General features: G+C 42.7%; 1 protein-coding gene across 9 annotated transcripts in view; it reads right to left on the bottom strand.

The window, feature by feature from the left end:
• Nucleotides 1–888: 888 nt before the first annotated feature.
• FMR1 (fragile X messenger ribonucleoprotein 1) overlaps nt 889–21591 on the bottom strand; it is a 38842-nt gene continuing 18139 nt past the window's right edge. The window contains exons 6-17 of one of the 9 annotated variants that reach the window (XM_056130197.1): nt 21159–21252; nt 20665–20781; nt 18376–18546; nt 18203–18281; nt 15775–15884; nt 15004–15138; nt 14448–14510; nt 10876–10962; nt 8307–8502; nt 6621–6806; nt 5366–5448; nt 889–3226 (exon numbers count right to left, since the gene is read on the bottom strand). In XM_056130197.1, the coding sequence (XP_055986172.1) occupies nt 3065–3226; nt 5366–5448; nt 6621–6806; nt 8307–8502; nt 10876–10962; nt 14448–14510; nt 15004–15138; nt 15775–15884; nt 18203–18281; nt 18376–18546; nt 20665–20781; nt 21159–21252 (1483 nt within the window). In that variant the 3' untranslated portion in view covers nt 889–3064. Of the gene's footprint in view, nt 3227–3272; nt 3509–5365; nt 5449–6620; nt 6807–8306; nt 8503–10875; nt 10963–14447; nt 14511–15003; nt 15139–15774; nt 15885–18202; nt 18282–18375; nt 18547–20664; nt 20782–21158; nt 21253–21591 lie in introns of those variants that run through there. The other 8 variants (XM_056130199.1, XM_056130198.1, XM_056130203.1 and 5 more) reach the window with 8 other exon arrangements.

Genomic DNA, 21591 nt, shown 5'->3' with positions numbered 1-21591 from the left:
GAAAAAGGGAATGCCCTGCCACAGAGTCAGGGTGGGATGGGTGGGATATACTGGGACCCGTGGTGGTGGAAAATGGGCATTGGTGGAGGGATGGGTACTCGATCATTGTATAATTGAAACTCAAGCACAAAAATTTCTAAGTCTACAACTGTACCTCATGGTGTTTCACTAATAAAAATTTAAAAAAAAAAGAAAGAAAAAAGTATCAGCATTGAAAAAACTCAAGCCCCGGAGCCATCCTGGATCCTGATGCCAGCTTTAAACAGTCACCGATTCCTTTGTTTGCTCTGGGCCACATTGGGTGGGGGGGCTTGGAAGGACCAAGCTCAGGGGCTGAACACGGAGCTCCAGGCTGAACCACCTGCCCAACCCCGTTACTATCTTTTTCCCCCCCAAGGTCCCATAAGTCAATGTAGAGGATAAATTACTGCACTCATTTTCCCCAACTGACAGGGTGTGTGAACATCGAGACAAAAGTACGTTTTCAGAGCAATTTGTGGCATCGCTGAACTATCTGCCTTGCCCTGTTTATGTTCTTTTATTCATGGTACTTAAGTTGATACAAACACAATTTAAATAAAAAGTCACTGTATTTCCTTTCTCCCAAATGGCAGGGTGTGTGTCCATGAAAATTCTATCTTCAGTGCAGTTCTGTGGCATCCCATGCCACTGAGCTGCTGGGGGTTTAGGAACTGGAAACATGGACAATTTCCAAACTTCGCCATGTTTTCCTTTCAAATGTGCACAGATTATGCTCTGCATAATTCCCCCGTATCACTTCTGATGTATTTAGAAACTGAAAATCAGGAGCAAACATCTGTCAGACTAATTTTTTGCTTTTTCATAAGTGCAACTTTTTAATAAAAATTTACATCTAGATAAACAATCTTTAGATTTTCGAAACTTTAATAAGATTTTAAAAACATGACTTTGAACTGAAAAACATACACGTTTAGTACACAAATATTGCAATATGAATCAACTCCAACTCCATTTGAAAACGTGAATCAAATTACAGTTTTAGAAGTTAGTAATTCACATTTAAGCAAGTTAGCGCCTTGCTGAATTCAGCCTTTGTAAAAAAAGAGACTTAGTGCATATTGTAATGGTACAATGTGCTTTTGTACCATTTTAGATTTCTCACCTTATTAAATATGATCAAGTTTTCAAAGTTGGTAATATCAGCTAACTTCCTATTACAAGTGTAATTTCCAATGGTAACAGTTACTTTTGTAACAGAACACTTTCTATAGATTTCGTCTACCTTAATTTTTTTCAAAGCAATCATTTGTAAGGATTGCATCAACATCAATGTAGCAGAGGAAGATCAAACTTTATTGAAACTGCTTGCATACAAAATATATTGCACTATAACCAAACAAATGTTAACATAAAATCCAATCTGTTGTCGCTAATATGTACAGAGAATATTGCCCAAGAGCAGTTACATTACAAGGTCATTCTACCTTGGTTAATTATCTACAGTATTTTAAACCAAACAGCTTACAGATGATGTGTGTGCAAGGTACCAATTTCTGTTTCAAATACTATACATTCCCAGAATAAATAACTAGAAATCAACATTAATGTTTGGCAATACTTTTAAGACTTTTTAATATTCTTGGAATCGTGTGCAGCTTGTTGCCCTTTTTTATGCTTGTTTGTATGCAAGGAAATGTAACTGTAAAATGAAAACTCAGAGAAACTTACAAAATACATCAGAGGCAGAACTTCGGTTTGTACGGCTCTGTGCAGATTCAGTGGTACCCCGGGAGTTATTTGTTAAGAAAAATATAACATCTTAGAGAGTGAAGGTCCTTCACGTAACTTTCCTCGGTAAATTTTCTTTTTTGAAAACAAAAGCCAAAATAATCTGAACCCAACGCATCAAAAAAAATTTGAGGGGTGGAAAAGTATTTGTCAATCCCAGTCTGCTTTCCAATTCTGCTTATACATTAGACCTAGTACTTCCAAGTTTACAGAACGTTTATTACCTGCTCCCAATGTTTCTTACACAAAGCACCTGTACTTCACAGGATTATTATGCACACATGAAAATGACCTTCCTATCTCCCCAAAATCAATTTGAAATGAAAAAAATGAAAAACTTCACAAAACTTGGGGAGGACAAAATAAAGGCTCTAAGTTAAAACTGGTCATCAGGCCAAAGAGCAGGCATACCCTACCAACTTTCAGCCAGGAAGATTCGTTCCCCGCCGAAACAGTTTAGCCTCTCTCCAATGAAAAGATAATTATTTCTTCTCCTGTCTATACAGAAAAATGACACATCTTTCTCAATAACACTATTTGTCAAACTTCAGTGCAACGAAACGAAAACAAAAACAAGTCCTATTCTTCACACTGCCTAACCTGATGTTATGTTAAGGAAAAGAATACGGAAAGCATGCATTTCTCTATAAAGTACTAATGTTTGACAGGGTTTGCTACATCTTTAACATTTAGTGTTTCCAACTTATCTTCCCTGAACTCTGCATCCAAATATAATATTCCTACCTGCCAAGATATAAAAAAGGCACAGATCATACAACTTTTTTTAGTTTTTTGCTAATGAAAATGACAAATGTCACGTCACATACATCCCAGGGTCCACTAAAATACTGAAAAAGTGGACCGAAACAGAAACTGACAGAGGACATGAAATGGCATAGTATTTCATGGAAGACTTCTATATGAGATCGACAACCGAAGTCTGATCATGATAAATATTTAGAAAAAGTGAGATGTTCTGGTGACTTATCACCCAATGCAGGAGGAGTCCAAATTAACAAGGAATATCACTGCTCAGTACTTCAGAAAAGAAAACAAACTGAAATTCTGCTGTGAGGTGCTGAGTATGCTTTAAAATTTTCAAGGTTATCTTTTTGTGCGATCTGGAAATTGTTGCTTATGGCCAATACCAAAAAAAGGGAACATTCTTAACGGATTTGTGTTCATTTCATGCCCTGTGCCATCTTGCCTACTATTTGTCTTTGGCCTAACAAAGTTTTCTAATATGGAAGAATTCCGGAAATGTATTGGAAATATAACTTCAGGATTATGCAGTTTAGGGGACTCCGTTCACAAGTGGTTGCTGCCCGTCCACGGCGTCTGGCTTTTCCTTCTTCTGGTTGCGATCTTTGCCCGTGCGCAGCCGGCTACCTTCACTGGAGGTATTCTGTAATGTTTTAGTGTGGACACTCCTTTCATTATTGCAGTCAACTCTGATCTAAAACAAGTTATAGTTGTTATATACACAAACCACAGCCTACTTCAATGTGTGATGGGCCTCCTGACAAGAAATTTCAGTCTCAACATTTGTAAGGTACAAATGTTAAGAGGGGAAATGGAGGTGGAGAAAATACAGGAAGTTCAAGAAATTATGGTCAAGGATTGGTTCTTTATTGGTGTGGCTTAGGGTTTTTAAAAACACTCTTCTTCTTTAACTGGAACACTGCTCATCATTGCTCCCAATGTTAGATAACAACTCACAATCCTACAGTGTCTTCTTCTAAGCAGAACAAAACAGTGAGAGACAAATGGTTAAAGTGAATTACTATCATTGCTTACCAAAAGATACACTTATGCCTACTAGTGTTTTTAATACTATTCTTCACAGACTGTGAAACACTAAGACATAAATTAATATCTATTCTGATTTTACCAAGGCATCAATGATTTCAACTAACTCACATATCAATCTCTCATTTACACATTACAATCTAATCCTGTGGATAATTATGTTTTATTTTTCTCTAATGACTTATTCCATTGAAAAGTGAGCGTTTTACTTTCTAGTAGCTTATGTTATCAGTAAGGCAAGGAAGAAGGTCGTACAACTTGAATTCTGTCCGAAGAACAAGGATGATACATAGGGAAATTCTGAAGCTACTTGTTGAAATGTCTGGAATTCTAAGATAAAAGTAAATCCAATAAAAATAAAAGTATAAGGCTTCCTAGTATTTTTAAACCTCAACAATACTTAAAATTCTGGCTAAGGGACTTCTAGATACTGGGAAAAGGAAGAGAACATTGAATAATGGAGCAAAAGCAACTGTAAGTATTGATGTGTTTCAAGTACAAATGCTAAATGAATAGACATGCATATCCCAAACTGGCTAGCCATATAATTTTAGTGTGTTTAAGTGGTGGGTATGGTTGTATGTTTTAAATGTTTGTCAATGGTTCTGAATCAACCCTCACGCTCGGAGTAAATCACTTCTGATGTGGTGTTCCACTTTGCTTCTGAACAAGAAATATGCAGCCTTTTTGGATTTACATGGCGAGCAGACTTCCCCGGTTCATTCAGCTCAACAGTTTAAGTAGGGAACTACAAAACTGGTACATAAATGCCTTCTATTTCTGCAAATCAGTGAATATATGTTATTTCATTCATCTTTATCTAGGTCAAAGTTCTTTCTTATTCTAGTCCTTAACACAGCAAACTTAACACCTACTTAGAACTTCTATGACTTCTGTTGGAGAGCTGCTGTTCCTTAAGTATCTCTCACTGAACTTAGATGCTGATCCCAAAATAACCCATACTACAGAAGAAACTCTGACTGGGCTGAAGCGATAGGACAGCGGGTAGGACATTTGCCTTACACTCGGCCGACCCGTGTTCCATTCCCAGCATCCCACATGGTCCCCTGAGCACCGCCAGGAGTAACTCCTGAGTGCAGAGACAGGAGTAGCCCCTGTGCATAGCTGGGTGTGACCCAAAAAGAAAAGAAAACCAAAAAACCCTGATTTAAGCGTTCAAAAGCAGGAAGTAAGAGCATGGGTTCTGGGTATCAGAGACCAGGGTTGAAATAGAACTTCACCATAAATGACTCCTTCTGTGTCCTCCCCTATGAAATGGAAGAGAGGAACTACTCACCTCAGGGAGCCGCTGTAAGATTAAGCAAGGTAAATACACATAGTGCCCTGAGCAAAGGTACCTGGATATGCTCCAGGGTGAATTTAGAATTCATACCCAATACCTTCAGAACAGGTAATGACCACTGGGGAGGCATGCGCAGAGCCTGTACTAAGCGGTCAACACCTTATCCTTCCGCTCCTTTCAAAGAGGACACCTTAGCCCTGAAATCCAGGGGACCCACAGAATTTACTCCAGGGTCTCTGAACACCCAAGGACGTTTGTTCTCCTGGGGGAAATCAAGAGATTGCCCCACAGGTGCGGTATTCAAGTCACCATGGGACTGGCCAGTCCTGACACTTAGGCTGCAAATGGGACAGGAATGGTTTTTGTATGGTCTGTCCCAAAAGGCCAAGTTTGGCCACCACAACTGTGGTGCTTTTTCTTTGGTTTGGTAAAATAATCTTAATCTCGACAAACAATGCGGATGCAAATGGTGCACAGGGTTACCTGAAGCGACCCGTCCGCTGTCCTTCCTTTAGCATCTCGCAGGTTCCGCGGGCGGTTATCGGTGCGAGTGTGGTCTTCGTTCCCTACAGGGGCATGGGCAAAAGGGTCAGTCAGCATACCTGAGGCACTTCTTGGGACTTCTTTATCCTCATGTCCTTGAGTGATTTATGCCAACCACAGAGCCTCAAGCAACCTAGTCATGCTGCCTGCATCACGGTTAATAATCTGGCTAGCATGCGACTCACCACCACCTGCGCTACGGGTCAGGCTGAGCTCCTGCTAAGATACGATGTTCAGATGACCCCGGGAGAGCTGAATTAAGTGCTTCTTGAACTATTTGGCCCAAATTAAGGCAACATCTACCCAAACCTGGCCATGAGGATGGCTGACGGGCTGTTCATTTCTATACAAACCTTTCCTAGGGTGCTATGCACAAAACTGGGACAACGGTCGTTGGGGAACAGTTTTTCCCCAACATGCCCAGATACATTGCGCACTGGGTCCAGGCAGATGTGGGATGAAGGATAAATGACAGGTGTGCAGAGAAACCACTCCGGGAGACAACTGACAGCCGCTCGCTTTATTGCCAAATACATACGTATTTTATAAGGGTCTCGGCTTAAGAGGGTGGTCCAATCACATAAAGTTTAGCATTGCTGACTATCACCTTTCCAACTCTGCTCTGCCCCGGCCTGGCCCGGTCCGGTCTGGTCCCAATTAGGGCTAGATGCTGCAGTTAGGAATGCAGTTATGTGATAATTCTCAGTGGCTGGGACTCAACACCAGATACCTGGTACTAGTCAAGTGCACCCAGATGCTCCGTACCGAGTCACTATGCAGGGACAGACCTTATCTGCTATGCAGGCACAGATCTTATCAGCTCTGGTGCCTGGCGCCATGGCAGTGAACCATCAAGAGTTTCCACAGAACTTCAGACAGTTGGTACAATTCACTGTGCTTTTTTTTAAGGTCTCCCAAACCCACGAGCCCCTCCTGGCAACTGTTGGCCAGCTGGGCAGGTGGTTCACTGTGAGTGGCCCTGGAGGTGGTCAGCTCGGGCCCTGCAGGGCTGGGATTACCTGGGTCACCCTGGCGGCACCGGGGGTGGGGATGTCTCTAGGGACACACTTGGCAGTGCTTGGGGCCATGCGGTGCCGGGGATAGAATTGGGGTCAGCCACATGCAAGGCATGCGCCTTAAGCCACGGACTATCTCTCAGCCCCCACTTGGATGCCCTGAACGAACACCTCCATACCTTTGAAGCTGCCTCCTCGGCCTCGTCCTCCTCCCTGTCCTCTTCCGCCACCTCCGCGTCTTCGGCCGTCTCCTCTGCGCAGGAAGTTCTCCCTTTCTTCCTCTGTTGGAGCTAATGACCAATCACTGAGTTCATCTCTGTGGTCAGATTCTGTTTCAGAAGCATTTGATGCTTCAGAATTAGTTCCTATCGAGAGTTAAAAGTTATACACCGTTGTCCGACTTCAAAAAAAAATTGGTTAACAGAAGCTTCCACAGACGTTTTGGGGGTGATCCAACCGTTTCCCCAATGGAATAAGACCAAAGAGTATTAACACCTTCGATTTTGTCAAACAGGTCATTTTATACTCAAAATGAAGGTTTCAGGTTATTGGAGGTCATTTTGGTCGTAACTTTTTTGACCCTCATTAGAAAGTGTACTTGGTTGCATTTACCTGAGAGGGTTTTCTAATGCTCATCTAAGTTCAAACCTGAGTACTCCCCATCATTAGCCAGCTGTGTTTCTCTAACAGCTGCGCTCTCTGGAGGGAAAAGGTGTCTACAATAGTTAAATTGCAATACCTCATGACAGACAAGGACTCGACCAATTTCTCTTGGCAAGGTCAGGCCCCGAGACATGCTCTAGTCTCCTCTGAGAGGGCGGACAAAGGCCACCATGGCAACTGTCCTAGGGAGGGGTTTCTTTGTGAGGTCAGGGACTAGACCTAACTCTGCTGGCCGGAAGTGTGGGCCACGTCCTTCCCTCCCCATTCCCTCGTGACCAATTTGTCATTAATAAAGGAATTACTACAATGGCCTCGTAAGGTCTGAGGGGATGGGCTAACCATACAGGGACGAGACTGGGGTGGGTTGAGGTGGGGGGGGAACCCCACGGTGACGATGGGCCTTTCTCAGCAGAATGACTGTGGGGCGATGAGTTAGGGGTCAGGTTCCAAGTTGGCCTTTGGAGTGGGTGCCTCTGTCGCCCACTCCAGGACATCAGCTCTACTACCTCTCGCTTCCTCTGTTGGAGCTAATGACCAATTATAGCTTCACCATTCTAGCTTCATTCCTGTGGATCTTGAAGGCTTTTCCATCTTAAAGAGTTCCTTTTTGAAATGCAAATATTTGTGAGATGGATTATACCTTAGACCATCATTAGCAAGTCACAAAGTAGACACAGTTGGCAAGAGACATCAGGTACCGGGGGTGGGGGGGGGGGACTCCTTTGGGCGGAAGGTTGTGGGAGAGGAGAAAGCACCGCTGAGGGAAGAGCTGGGGGCAGAGGCAAAGCCGGCCTGGTCCACCGCCTAGGGCCGAATAGACCCGCTCCTCGGACCCCGTGAGCCACAAGTTACACAGGCTAGCCAGCACGCCGAGCGCTGAGCCGCAGGACACAAGTGAGAAAATGTTGGGGTTCTACAGTAATAAACACCAGGTACAGCCTTAAGGAAGTCAGCAACACATGGGCTCCAGCTTCCACCCCAGTCAGGACACAGACAGAACTCCCAGCTGCCCTGGGCAATCTTTGGGTTACGTAATCGGGTTCCCAACTTGCTTTGTCTCTTGCGATATACACTCTGGCCCACTGTGAATCAGAAACCATGGAGGGAGAAATGGTAATCATGGGGTTCTAAGGAATAGTAGAGATTAGCAGCTATTAAGTCTAGGAACAGATACAGTTACTAAGTAAAATGCTGATTTGTACCTGAAGCATATCCGGGACCGCGTCTGCCGTGCCCCCTATTTCTGTAAGGTCTACTACCTCGACCCAGTCCTGGACCATCATCAGTCACATAGCCTTTTTCCTTATCTGTACGATTTGGTGGTGGTCTAGAACTAGCTCCAATCTGGCGCAACTGCTCATCAATTTGTAATCTCTCCAAACGCAACTGGTCTACTTCCTATTTAAAATATACAAGATAACAGTAAAAATAATTTGACATATTACTTAATAATACCTTTCTCCTTTTTATCAGATTAAAAAGATATACTGGAAATATTTGTGTTTCAGTTCTAAATTTACCGTCAACACTGTTATACAGGATTATCAGAAAACTGAATTGCCAAGGTCCTTAAAATGAAGATTACTATAGATAACAAATTACTGATGTCTGGAATTAGAGAACAAAAATACTCAGCATTAAAATGATAATGAATCGAACTATAAAGTTTGATTTGGCAATATTATCCAATAGAATCTGTTATGACAGATATGCTAGATTCGGGGCTTTTTATAATAGGATGTTAACTAAAACAACTCTAAAATATATAAATACAGATAAATAACACTTAAGGTCTAACGAGATAACCTTAAAAAAATCACACATTCTAAGTAATCTTAAACAGGTCCTCCAGTTAATACCTTCATTTACAAAGCACTGAGTATGGGGCATCTTCTGTTTCCAAAAAAATATTTACCGTGCTAGATCTTTAGATGTGATAAGGAACAATTTTCACGAGCTCCAAATGCTTATGTTCCTTCTATGGGAAGGTGGGAGCTATTTAATAGCTGACAAAAAGTTAGGTCTCACATCACCATCATGCCTTTAAAACCTCTGAACTATATCTAATGCTGGTGCAAGTATGACAAACAGTATAAAATCAGTTGAGCAAAAATAGATTCCTAGGATCTATGCTCAGGCTTTATGTAAAGCATTTTCCGTATGTCACATCCTACCAAAGCCAGATCAAGCCTAACCCTGTCCTTCCAATCTACCCATACACAACCTCATTCACGGGCCACGGGAATTAGATCTATGACTTAATAGCACTAGAGACTGTCGGCGGGTTAGCCGCAGACACGTCCCCGTGTGAAGCCAAACTCCTCCAATCTTGTCATTGTGGCTTTGAAAAAAAGGAAGGGCAGATCAGGATCTACGTGAGTTTCATCTGCACTCTGAACCAGAATTTCAGTTCTACAAAGAATTTCAAGCAAAGTCGAGACCGCAGCTGCGTGAGCGGCTTACCCTAAAGGTACAGGGGAAAGCTCATGGAAGGGGCAACGCTTGTAAAATGGAATGGCAGCCCAGGCTATCCCACTGGGGCAAAGCAGTTGCCTGCCAGTGAGAGGTGCCAGGCCCAAGCAAGGGAAGATCTGGGGATGGAAAGAATGGCAACAGGACAACTGCTGATAACAAAAAAATTTTAAAAAAGTATTCGATTGTGAAGAATCCATCAAAAGGTCTAAGAATTAACTTTAATCCAAAGAAAAAGGATTTAGTACAATGCAGCTCTAACTCTACAGGGCTTCATGAGTATTTAAGCTTAAGAAGATAAAGAAACATACACAGACACACACAATTATACATAAAACACACTTTAAAATCCAAACAAATAAGCAGATCCATGAGGTCTCCTAACCATGTAAACCCTGCTGGAGGAAACCTTCCCAGTTTTCTTACTGAGCACCTTAATGAATGCCTTCCTAATGCATTTCCTTCTTTATTTGCACACAAGTAGAACTCAGCAGAGAAAATTCTTAAGATAGCACCACAAAGGAAAGAGAAAGTTGGTTTACTCTGCAAACACTTGAGAACAGTTAGAGTTTGGGTACATGTGGATATAAATACTTATATTTAAAAACTGATGTACGTAAGACTACATTATTTCACTCAATTACAGGACATTTCAGCCAACAGAACTTTTGAAAGGCAGATGTCTTTCATCCATCAAGTGACTTGCCCAAAGTCACACAGCTGTGGTGGCGGAGACTGGACGCCAAACACGGGCCTGCCACCCCAGCGCCTGGCTCCTGCTCTCCAGGGCACCATCTTCACGAGCCCTAACTGTACAGACTCTATATGAAACGAGCAGTTACAGCAAGACATGAACCGTTTATCCTCTGCATAATGGGGCAGTGAAAAATACTAAAGTTAACATTTAAACAGAGGAAGGGCTTTGGAAGAGGTCAGGAGTTCCTGGATATTGTGACATAAAAGGGACAACATAGGCAAGTGTTACAGACAAAATTTAGCCTGGAAAAAACTCACAGGGTCTAGAAAGATTTAAGTGGATAAGACTATGCGTGAGATTATCTCCATTGGCTAAGGGCTTAACAGTAGAAAAAAGGGGAATAGAAGTTATTCACAAATGGGTTCTCAAGTTCATAATGATGAAAACATGACTGTTTATGAGATTGAGCTGAATGAAGAATTTCCTCTGTTATCATTTATTACAACGTAAAGACTACAATGAACCAAACTGCCAAAATATTATAATGAAATTTTCCTATTTTAGTACAAATGACCAAAGAGAAAGATCTTATTTGCTCTCACCTTTAAATAGTTCAGGTGGTAATCTAAAAGAACGGTAGCATTAGCGATGCTGTCCTTAGTTCCCACAAAAACAAATGGTACCATGCCCTGAAAAAGAAATAGTGACAATAATCCTATCAAATTAATGAATGGATCGGAAAAATGCAAATGATCACTATGTCCCTAGCATTCAAAAATAGATTACACCAACACTTGTTGAAATGATACATCGACCCATGAAAACAAAAGTAGTTGGTACAATTTACACAACTACTGTGAATAAGATCAATAAAGCAATGCCTGAAATGTATCAGCCATTACGGTTTAAACACTACCATTAAACACTGGCAGAATCACAAATCATGTGATTCAAAATTAAACAGGTCTTAACATGAGATGCACAAACAAGATAAATAGCATAAAATGCTCCATTCATTTATCAGATTCTTTAAACTTCATTCTGAATCAGACACTAGAGTTCAAAGGTAAGAACTAAATCATTTTTACTAACCATGTCAACACAATACAACAAAATACAAAAAGGAGATAAAATGCACCAAGTAATTATTCTGTGAGAAAAAATTACAAATCCACGGTCATAGCATTTAGCAAGCCCAGATACATTTCAACCACATTTTCTAAAACTTATTAACTGCTGAATCACAAGGGCAAAAGGCACAGCTTTTAAAAGAGCATACTAAAAATTATACTTCTAAGTCCATTCATCTAAGTGGAGAAAGCCTTCGTGTGTTAAACTAGAAGGAAGCCTGGCCACAGTCGGACAAACCAAGAGCCGCAAATAAGACACAGGTGAGGGACGGTTTAGTATTTTGCTACTGAAAAATACATTTACTGGTAGAACAGGTCAACCGCGGAAAACATATGACGGCTCTCATGTGACCATGGCTTGCTAGGTGTGTGGAGCCAAGAAATGGCTCCCGTGGCAAAGGATTGATGGTTCAGAAAGAGAGTTCGGTAGACTGCATTGTCAAGGTAGGTGGGGGCTGAAACATGCCCGTTTTTCCTGTCACCCGGACATGGCTGTTGACGGGGAGCAAAGAAATACAAAATTCTGTTTGCATACTGACTTTCACCTGGCAGACAAGGCTCTGCTTCCTAAACTACCTCAAGAATCAGGTGCGGGGGACTGAAGGGAGAGTGCAGCGGGTGGGGCATTTGCCTTGCACGCGGCCAACCCAGGTTTGATCCCTAGAAACCCGTATGTTTCCCCAAGTACTGTCAGGAGTAATTCATTAATGCAGAGCTAGGAGTAACGCCTGAGTATCGCTGGGTGTGTCCCAAAAAGAAAAAAAAATCATATTCTTGGGGCTGGAGCGATATAGCACAGCAGGGAGGGCCGTTTGCCTTGCACTCAGCTGACCTAGGTTCGATTCCCAGCATCCCATATGGTCCTCCGAGCACTGCCAGGAGTAATTCCTGAGTGCAAAAGACAGGAGTAAACCCCTGTGCATCACCGGGTGTGACCCAAAAAGCAAAAACAAACAAACAAAAAGAATCATATTCCACTGAATATCTATGGGGTTTTAGATGGACTCGTGAAGAACGTTTTTCTCAAGGCTGTTTCTGCCAAGCAGTGAGTTCCATTACTTCCCAAAATGCCAGGTAAAAAGGTGCTATGCTCTGGCTTGAGCGATAGCAGAGGGTAGAGCGTTTGTCTTGCACACCACTGACCCAGGTTCAATCCCCGGCATCCCATATGGTCCCCTGAGCACCGCCAGGAGTAATTTCTGAGTGCAGAGCCAGGAGTAGGTCCTATGCATCGCCAGGTGTGAAAAAAGAGAAAAAAAAACAAAAAACACCCAAACAAAACAACAACAAAAAATGAAAAGTTGCTATGCCTGTCTCTGCGGGTCACTGTTGGCCAAAATGTCCCCACCACGACAAGGACAAGGGGTGGGGAGGGTGCCAGGGGCTCCGGGTGCCCTTTTAGTCCCTTCGAGAAGGGAGAATTCTGATGTACATTGTGTGGTTAGGCTGAGTGATTTTCTCTAAAGGAGATGCAGGCCAAATGGGAAGTTTTGTTCTATATGAACGGTAAGAAGTGACAAACCAGGGGCTGGAGCAATAGTACAGTGGGGAGGGCGTTTGCCTTGCACACAGCCAACCTGGGTTCGATTCCCAGCGTCCCATATGGTCCCCCCTGAACACCGCCAGGAGAAATTCCTGAGTGCAGAGAGTAACCCCTGTGCATCGCCGGGTGTGAGCCCAAAAAGCAAAAAAAAAAAAAAAAAAAGGAAAGAAAAAAAGGAAAAAGAAGAAGTGATGAAACCCTACGGCAGATTTCGGTAGAGCCACTCTGGAAGTAGTAATCTGGGATCCTTCTCTTTGAACATATCCAGACTTGAGCGTCCTGAAGCACTACTCTACGTCATACAGGCCCACTGGGTCAGAGCAGAAAATTCAAACAGGAAGGTGAGACGAGAGCGGCGGCGCTCTTCACCATGCACCGATGAAGGGAGTTCCTGGGTGAGGGACGAGGAGCTCGCAATGCAGCCCGGACTACTCAGGCCACTTCTCTTAACAAAGTGAAATTTGGGGGCTGGAGCAATGGCACAGCGGGGAGGGCATTTGCCTTGCACGCAGCTGACCCGGGTTCGATTCCCAGCATCCCATCTGGCCCCCTGAGCACGGCCAGGAGTGATTCCTGAGTGCAGAGCCAGGAGGAACCCCTGTGCATCGCTGGGTGTGACCCAAAAAAAAGAAAGAAAAAAAAACGAAATAAAGTGGAATTTTTGCACTGACTCTTGTGGCAATGTGACCTCCTCCCCGCCAACGGTTCCTGAGGGCCTGAGGGTGAGGCCTGCGAAAGAATATATGACACAACCAAGGACACAGCAAGGAGCTGTCCACGTTGTGGGAGTTAGATGGGGCCCAGCACAGTGGGCCTCTGGCCCTGGAACCCTTGGGGAGGCAGCGGCATGGCGTGTTGGAGGGGAGAACAGACTGTGCTGGGGAAACGGGGACACGCTTCCGGGAGCAAGAATGTCAGTTAAACTGATGGTTCTCTAGGGCCGAGCTTCTTCGCCTCGAGCTGCAGGCCCACGTGGGTAACTAACGGTGATGGGGGGGGCGGGGGGCATGACAAAGTGTTCTAGAATGAACTTATGATGAGCAGGAAAAGATGTGTAACACAGAGCATGGAAGCATGTCCTGGGGAGGGGGTGGAGACACAACACAGCAAGGAGGGCACTAGCTCTGCACACAGCCAACAGGCCTTTGATCCCCTGCACCACCCGCCAGGAATGAACCCCGAGGACAGAGCCAGGAGGAAGCCCCGAACGAGTGTCATTGAGTGTGGCTCAAACAGTGAAAAAAAATTCGTGGACAAAAAAGGGTGGTGGGTAGCCAATATCTAAGAAGCCTTGCTCGACAGAGCAAGGGGGTGACGAGGGGAGACTACGGGAGGGGAGACGGGGGAGGAAGGTCTCCTAAGCACGCCTGGGCACAGGGTCCACGCACCCACACACGCCTCCACCATCCCCCAACCTCGAGGAGCCGCAGGCTATCTTAACCAGGGGGAAAAACAGCAAAATATAAAATTAAAACATATTTTTCAAGGAATGTTTTCCTACCTGCCAAGCCTTGAGTTCAGGTTTCTGGGATTCCCCTGCTACAATTGGTGAAACCACTAACACCTAAAGCAGTATAAGGAATGCAAGTGACGTCATTAACTATAACAAATGATACACAGAAGCCTGAACGCAGGACTTTCACTGCAGGACTTCTAAAGCCATTTACAAACAGGTTAGTTCAAATATTCAAGACCAGTTTCTAAAATATGCTATTAAGTTGTAACTAATGCATCTAACAGAAGACATATTTTGCGTTACTACACAACCTGCGAATTTTCAAAAGATACTGCATGAGAAAAATAAAAGTCCACCCTCAAAAGAAAATGTCACCATTAAATGCAACCCAATATTTTATGCTCACAGCCTAAGATTTGTCACTGTGAACAAAATGACAAGTAGGTACGACTCTGGGTTGTAGTATCTCATAAGCTGGCAATCAGATTTGAACAAAATGAAACATAAGTTACCTAACCAAAGAAAACACCCGAAAAAGCAATTTTGACATGATTCGAATAAATTACTTTTCAAATAATTCAACGTGACAAGTAATTCTTACCCTCTGTACTTTTGTGCTGTTAGACTGAGAAAAATGGGCACTGTTTTCCTTTGTGTCTGTATGCTTTTTCTCTTCTGAGGGAGATGGTCCAACCCTTGAATTAGTGGAAGGTAGGGAATTTGGTGGCATAATTTCCTTTGTAAAAAAAAAAACACAAAATATGAGACAGACCAATTTTCACGTCTATATTAAATTTTATTTATTAAATTTCATTTTAAACAATTTCATAGAATGCAAAATGCTACGCACTAAAAACCTCAAAAGCTGTAACCTCAGCCAAAAGAACCTTTCACCAAGACAGGCCAGGCGATCTGTGAAAATTACGACCGTCGGGCTGGGGCTGTATTATACAACGATTATATAGTGGCACAACAGCACATATCCTCACCGCCCACTGGCACATGCAAATACATCAATACTGCTTCCAAAAAGCACATATTCATGAAATGAGGGCTAGACAGTCTCAAGACTGGGGAAGAGATGGCACACCCAGATAAAAATCGAAAGGACACAAAACTGAACAACCACCCAAATGAAAGAAAACCTAACCAGCGGCAACATGAATACCTGGGAAGTATTTTTGTGTCCTTTTACATTTGTGAACCATTTTCAAGAATCAGAGAATGGACAGACACCGTAATCTCCAATTTCCACATGAACTGGCATGCCACACAATCCTAACTATTACAGACTCGGGAGACTTCGAAGTGAATGCCATATAAAATAACAAAATCTCATTACACAAAGCCAGAAATGTGTGCTACAACATACCTCTTCTTGTGGAACATTTTTCTCATTTTCGGCTTCAATTCTGACTCTCACAACTCCTGACTTGTCCACAATTTCCTGAATTAGCTTTCCATTTTTTCCAATTACTTTGCCTAAGTTAAAAAAATGGATAATTCATGTTAGTTCAATAATTTATTTTTGGTTTTTGACCCAAAAGTACTCAAGACTCCTGGCTCTGCACTCAGGGATCACTCCTGGCTGGGGATTGAACTTGGGACAAGCACCATACATGCACTACGATTGCTTCAGCCTTTGTGTTCGATTTTAAAATCACATACATCGCACCAGCAAGAATACACCCACTGTATACTACCATAACCTGCCCTGCCACGAGGCAGGGTGGGATGGGGGAATGGAGAGTGGGAGGGATGCTGGGACCCGTGGTGGTGGAAAATGGGCACTGGTGGAGGGATGGGTATATGATCACTGTATAATTGAAATCCAAGCACAAAAATTTGTAAGTCTACAACTGTACCTCATGTTGTTTCACTAATAAAAATTAAAAAAAAAATAAAATAAAATTGTTACATTTAAAAAATTCAAAAGGAAGTTTAAGTGGTTTTCTATTTGCAAAGGGGTCAGCATTAAAATTCTTCAGCCAGAAATTCGAGATGATTAATACCTATATGCTCTTATTTTGCATAAAATGACTTACTTTAATCTGGAGGTATAGCAATGTGTTTCGCTCTTTCCATGAAGCTGTATAGCAACTGCTTACTTATTAGACAGTTTCAACTCTACCAGATTTTAATCTGCTGCCCACAGTTCTGCTCTACTAAGCTGATTGAAGTAACATTAGAGAAAACTAATACGGTCTTCCACTACTCTATGCAAAACTTTGAATGTGTAAATGTGTGTTATCCCGAAATCATCCCATTTAGGTGCAACAAATGCATCAAGAGGTGGACACAATTACACACAAGGGTTACTCCTGGCTCTGCACTCAGGGGCGGTGCTCGGGGAACCCTATGGGATGCTGGGAATCGAACCCGGGTCAGCCTCATGCAAGGCAAATAAATGCCCTACCCGCAGTGCTATCGCTCTAGCCCCTACACATCTGTTTAACGGACAGTCAGTCTCAGAGTTAGTAAGTTGCCCTTTGTGAAATAGCTCTCAATGCTGAAGTAGGTCTGAAATCCAGATTCCACTCTACTGCCTGCCTACACCCATACCTGCATTTGGAGACCCCACCTCAAGCCCCAGCAGCCCAGGCTACCCGTAAATGTTAGTCGCACATTCACATGCTAGGGGAAAAGGGAGCTCAGATAGAGAAGGGAGCACCAAATAAAGGGTGTTGGGAGGATCCTCCCAGGATGGGAGAAGCATGCTGAAAGTAGACTATAGACCAAACATGATTGCCACTCAATGCCTCTTTTGCAAACCACAACACCCAAAAGGAGAGAGAGAACAAAAGGAAATGCCCTGCCACAGAGGCAGGGTGGGATGGGGGGGTTGGGGGGGTGGGAGGGATACTGGGATCCGTGGTGGTGGGAAATGGGCACTGGTGGAGGGATGGGTATTTGATCATTGTATAATTGAAATCCAAGCACAGAAATTTGTAAGTCTACAACTGTACCTCATGGTGTCTCATTAATAAAAAAATTTTTAATTTAAAAATTGAAAAAAAAACACATCACTCATGTTCTTGGTAAACTCGTACGTTATTTGGCTGTTTTCTACTAAGGGTCCTTGCAGCACGAGTACTGAAGAGACGCTAGGGACTGTGGGCACTCTCGATGGAAGGTCACAACCAGAACTCCCAGGAAATGCAAATTACCCATTAATGTCAGTGAGGACAGTGAAGGCACTGGGAGTGACTTCGTGCTTTGTGACGTACTACATCTCCAACCAAGATTATTAAAAATGCTATTATTGTAGAGAGCCGTTAGATCCGGTACCAATCTACTCCAAATTATAAAGCACCAAGATGTCATTAATTTTGAAAAAAGCACTATTTTAATATTATTTTTGGCATGTGGGCCACATCTAGCTGTGCTCAGGGTCTACTCCTGGTTCTGGACACAGAGACCACTCCCGGAGGATTGGGGGACCATAAGGGTTGGGTTGCCAGGGACATCAAACCAGGGTCAGAGAGGTGAAAGCAAGCACCTTACCCGCTAAACTATCCTTTCAGTCCCCAAAACAAGACACTTTAAAAATTCACAAATCATACAAATCTTCTTTCTCAGGCACTAGCAGATTTGAATTAGCAAAGCGGCATCTTCTGCCCATCTTCTTCAAAAATGAGGTTCCTTCCTTACCAAGTATTTTATGCACACTGTAGTAACGGATTATGTTACACACTAATCATCACTTAAATTTCGCTGCACGAGGGGAAATGAATTCTAGCAGTAAAAGACTTGCTGAGTTTTGGTTTTGTCGCATACACCAAGAGCAATTTCGGACTCACCTACTAAGTTTCTGGGAACTTGGATAACATCCTCAGCAAACTCAAGAAAGCTTCGTGCTTTTTTCACTGCATCCTGGTCCTAAGTGAGAAAGGGGGGACGTTCTCAGGTGAGTGACCAGACAAATGGACGAGGGGCTCCTTTTAGAAGAAAGCTATGGAGGCAAGCGCTTTACCTCTCCGTAAATATGGAAGGTGCAGGTGTCCTCATCGAGATCAATAGCAGTGACCCCTGCCACTTTGCGCGCTTGTTGAATATTAGCACCGTGAGTACCAATCGCCAGGCCCATCAGGTCTTCTCTCACAATAAACTGTTCATGAAATCTGGAGGCAAGCTGCCTTGAGCTCTGAAGAGAAATGCACACTTAATTAATATGAAGCTTTATCAGATGGCCAAAGACCTCTCTTTAAGTCAGCCATGGAAACGGTCTCACCCCTTAAGATTAGGGGCCTGCACATTCATTTCAGTCAGAACCAAGGTTTTAGAAAATATCTCCCACCATAGAAGCACTTTGTAGGCTACAAAAGGCCTACTTCCGTTTGATTTACTTTAGTTAATTGGGAAGGACTTGTCGGCAATTTCCAAAATAACTTCAGAAAACCAATTGTCAAGGCTGCCTTAGTAAAATCAAAGACATCAACAATAATCAAGCAACCGAGCAAATATCCCCAAATTTAAAAATAAAAATACAGCTCACTGGGTCTGACAGACTCAATGTTATTTAAATAGAAAAACTTAAATACCATCTTCACAGAAAACGGTATTCATTTCATCGTGATTTAGAGGACATCAGTATCTATGTATTTTTCCTGCAAACAGTGCTAATCTCAGAACTTCTTAGGTACTGTGTCCAGATCCTGCGTCCATCCCATAGAAAGGATGCCTTTTCACCCACACCTCCTGAGGGAAGGAATCAAAGAACTGCTGGTAGGGGAGCCCAAGTGGGTGATTACACAGTGCCCCAGATCTGGCAGCAAATTGAACACAAGAGCTGGAAACCCCAACTGAGGTCAGTCTGTAAGACCTTGTGATCTGGATCCACAAGTCTAATGAATTCCTTCAAAATTCAGTCCTGATAGAAGTAGGTTCCACTGACACCCCAAACTTGTGGATCATTTAGGTTTCTTAAAAGACTATGTACTACATAATGTTTAGTTCTAGCATGCCATTAATGAAAACCAAACATATTAGTTGCTCATGTGGAAAAATGGAAATTTCTTATCTGAATATGTGGATCACTTTATTAGTAGTAGTGTGGAAACAGAGGCATGCACACGCATTTCTCCTTACTCAACACACCTGGTCATTTGAATGAATGTGTAACAATTTATAAATTTGAACATCCATTTTGCAGATCATACTGACAAAAATGTTTCGAATATTCCTAGGACTTTTCAAGAAGTCCGTTTTGGAGTACTTTTCATTGATAAGTCACTGCTAAGTAGTCAGCCAATGGGAAGATAACAGATCACGTAAGAATCAGATGCTTAAGACGAGGCATATGTTTCAATAATACAACGAATGGAGGAGGCTGTTCTGGTTTAAGAGTTGCGAGCACTGCTATGGACACCACATACTTTGTGAACAGAGGACGTCGAGAGAATGAGAATAAGCTCAATTAAACAGACCTCCAAGGATATACAGCAAACAAAGCAGCACAGGAGTTGTGACTGTCTCCTCTCTGGCAAAGAGTCCAGCAACTGCACATGGACGTGGAAGGCAGCAAGTTCCACAGGGCCTCATACGAAGGCCGCCGTGACTACCTTCCCTCTTTAAAATGCAGTTTACAAGTCGTTTTGTCGAAATTATTTAAAAAGCATGGTATTTCTGACTAAAGATATGATAATGATGAGGAATTCTAGAATAATTTGACTGCAATGTACAGGAGTTGGTATGTTTAAACTGAAATTTGTTTAGTTTCTATAGTAATGGATGGAAGTACCAGTTATCAATGAAATACATGTATGGTAATGGAAATTATTGGAGAATTAATAAAAGTAGATAAAATGCACCTTAAGAGACGAAATAGTAAGTTAGGGAAATAGCCTCTGGCAGGAATCTGAAGACAGGAGTTTTAAAGAGTGACAACCAATTAGAATGAAGTTCTATACCCCTTTAAACAGAGATAAACATACATAATGAAAGGAATATGATTAAATACTTAAAGTACTCTCTAGTATTTTAATGATAACATGTTACATGGAAGAAGCATTACCTCATTTTTTTAGCAGTTCTGAAAAACTTCGGTAAAACTGAGTTGACCAGAAGTTTCTTAACCTAGACAACTGCTTGATGAAACCTTGCACAAAAACTTTACAATGATTATGCTCTGGACATTTTCCGAAACAGAGAACGGAAGGACTGGCTAAGAAACACTAATCAAGAGAAGCTGCCAGCGCTCAGGCTGCAAGTGCGTGGCTGCCCCTGTAGGCAGCCCACAGCGGCGCCCGCCAAAGCCTCCTACCTCCAGTTGCTTGCTTGCCTCTTCATTCCTCAGTATCAGGGAGAGTTTAGTGCGCAAGCTCCGAAAGTGCATGTCAATCAGCATGTGTGCTCGCTTCGCAGTAACTTCACTGATGGACTGGTGCGACACAGATGAATGCCGTTATTATCAAAGCAAATGCCCTAATCAAATACACTAACGCAAGCCCGAGGAACAGCTCGGCGAGCCTGGGCATAGGCTCTGCACACAGAAGGCCTAGACTTCACCCCTGGCTAAGCATATGGTCCCAAGATCACTGCCAGGAGTCATTCCTGAACACCAATGCACAAACACAGGCCCGCGAGTGTGGCTTCGGAAACATGCCTGGAATATGTAAAGCCTTAGGTTGGGTTCAGCTACAAAGGGTCCCCTAAGCACCACCCGGTAGGACCCTTCCCTGCCTCCCCGGTACTATCAGATGTGCCCACACCCAAAATAAAAAATTATACCACCAGAGACACCTTGGAGACACTCACCAAGATGACAAGTTGAAAACTTTCTGGATCGTAAGTTACAGAAAAGGCACCAACTGCCTTTTTGAAGTCCTTATGTGCAGATTCTTTAGCACACCTAGACATAAAAAAATAATTCCCACTGTGAGGTTAAGGTAAAAGATTTGCAACTACTGGAAAAAAATGTATGCAGAAGTATTTGCAACTAGAAGCACAGATTCACGTTAAACATTAAGAAAAATATGCCTATCTGAAACAATTCAATCAAGCATACCATATTATAGAGAAAGGAACAAGCCAGTTCTTCTCTTAAAAGATTGGGGATAGACTCAAGATTTCAAGAAACTTTAAGGGGAGCGTCTCTGCGGACCTCCTGATTTCAGTTAATTGTGGTGACAATCAACTGCTGAAAACTTTCAGGGGTAACAAAAGGGTACGGATCTTGTATGTTTTTTAC

This window comes from Sorex fumeus, unplaced genomic scaffold, assembly GCF_029834395.1.
Source record: "Sorex fumeus unplaced genomic scaffold, SorFum_2.1 ptg000075l, whole genome shotgun sequence".
Lineage (NCBI taxonomy): Eukaryota > Metazoa > Chordata > Mammalia > Eulipotyphla > Soricidae > Sorex > Sorex fumeus.
Note: the sequence above shows the minus strand (reverse complement) of the source record. Positions and strands in the feature narration are given on the sequence as shown.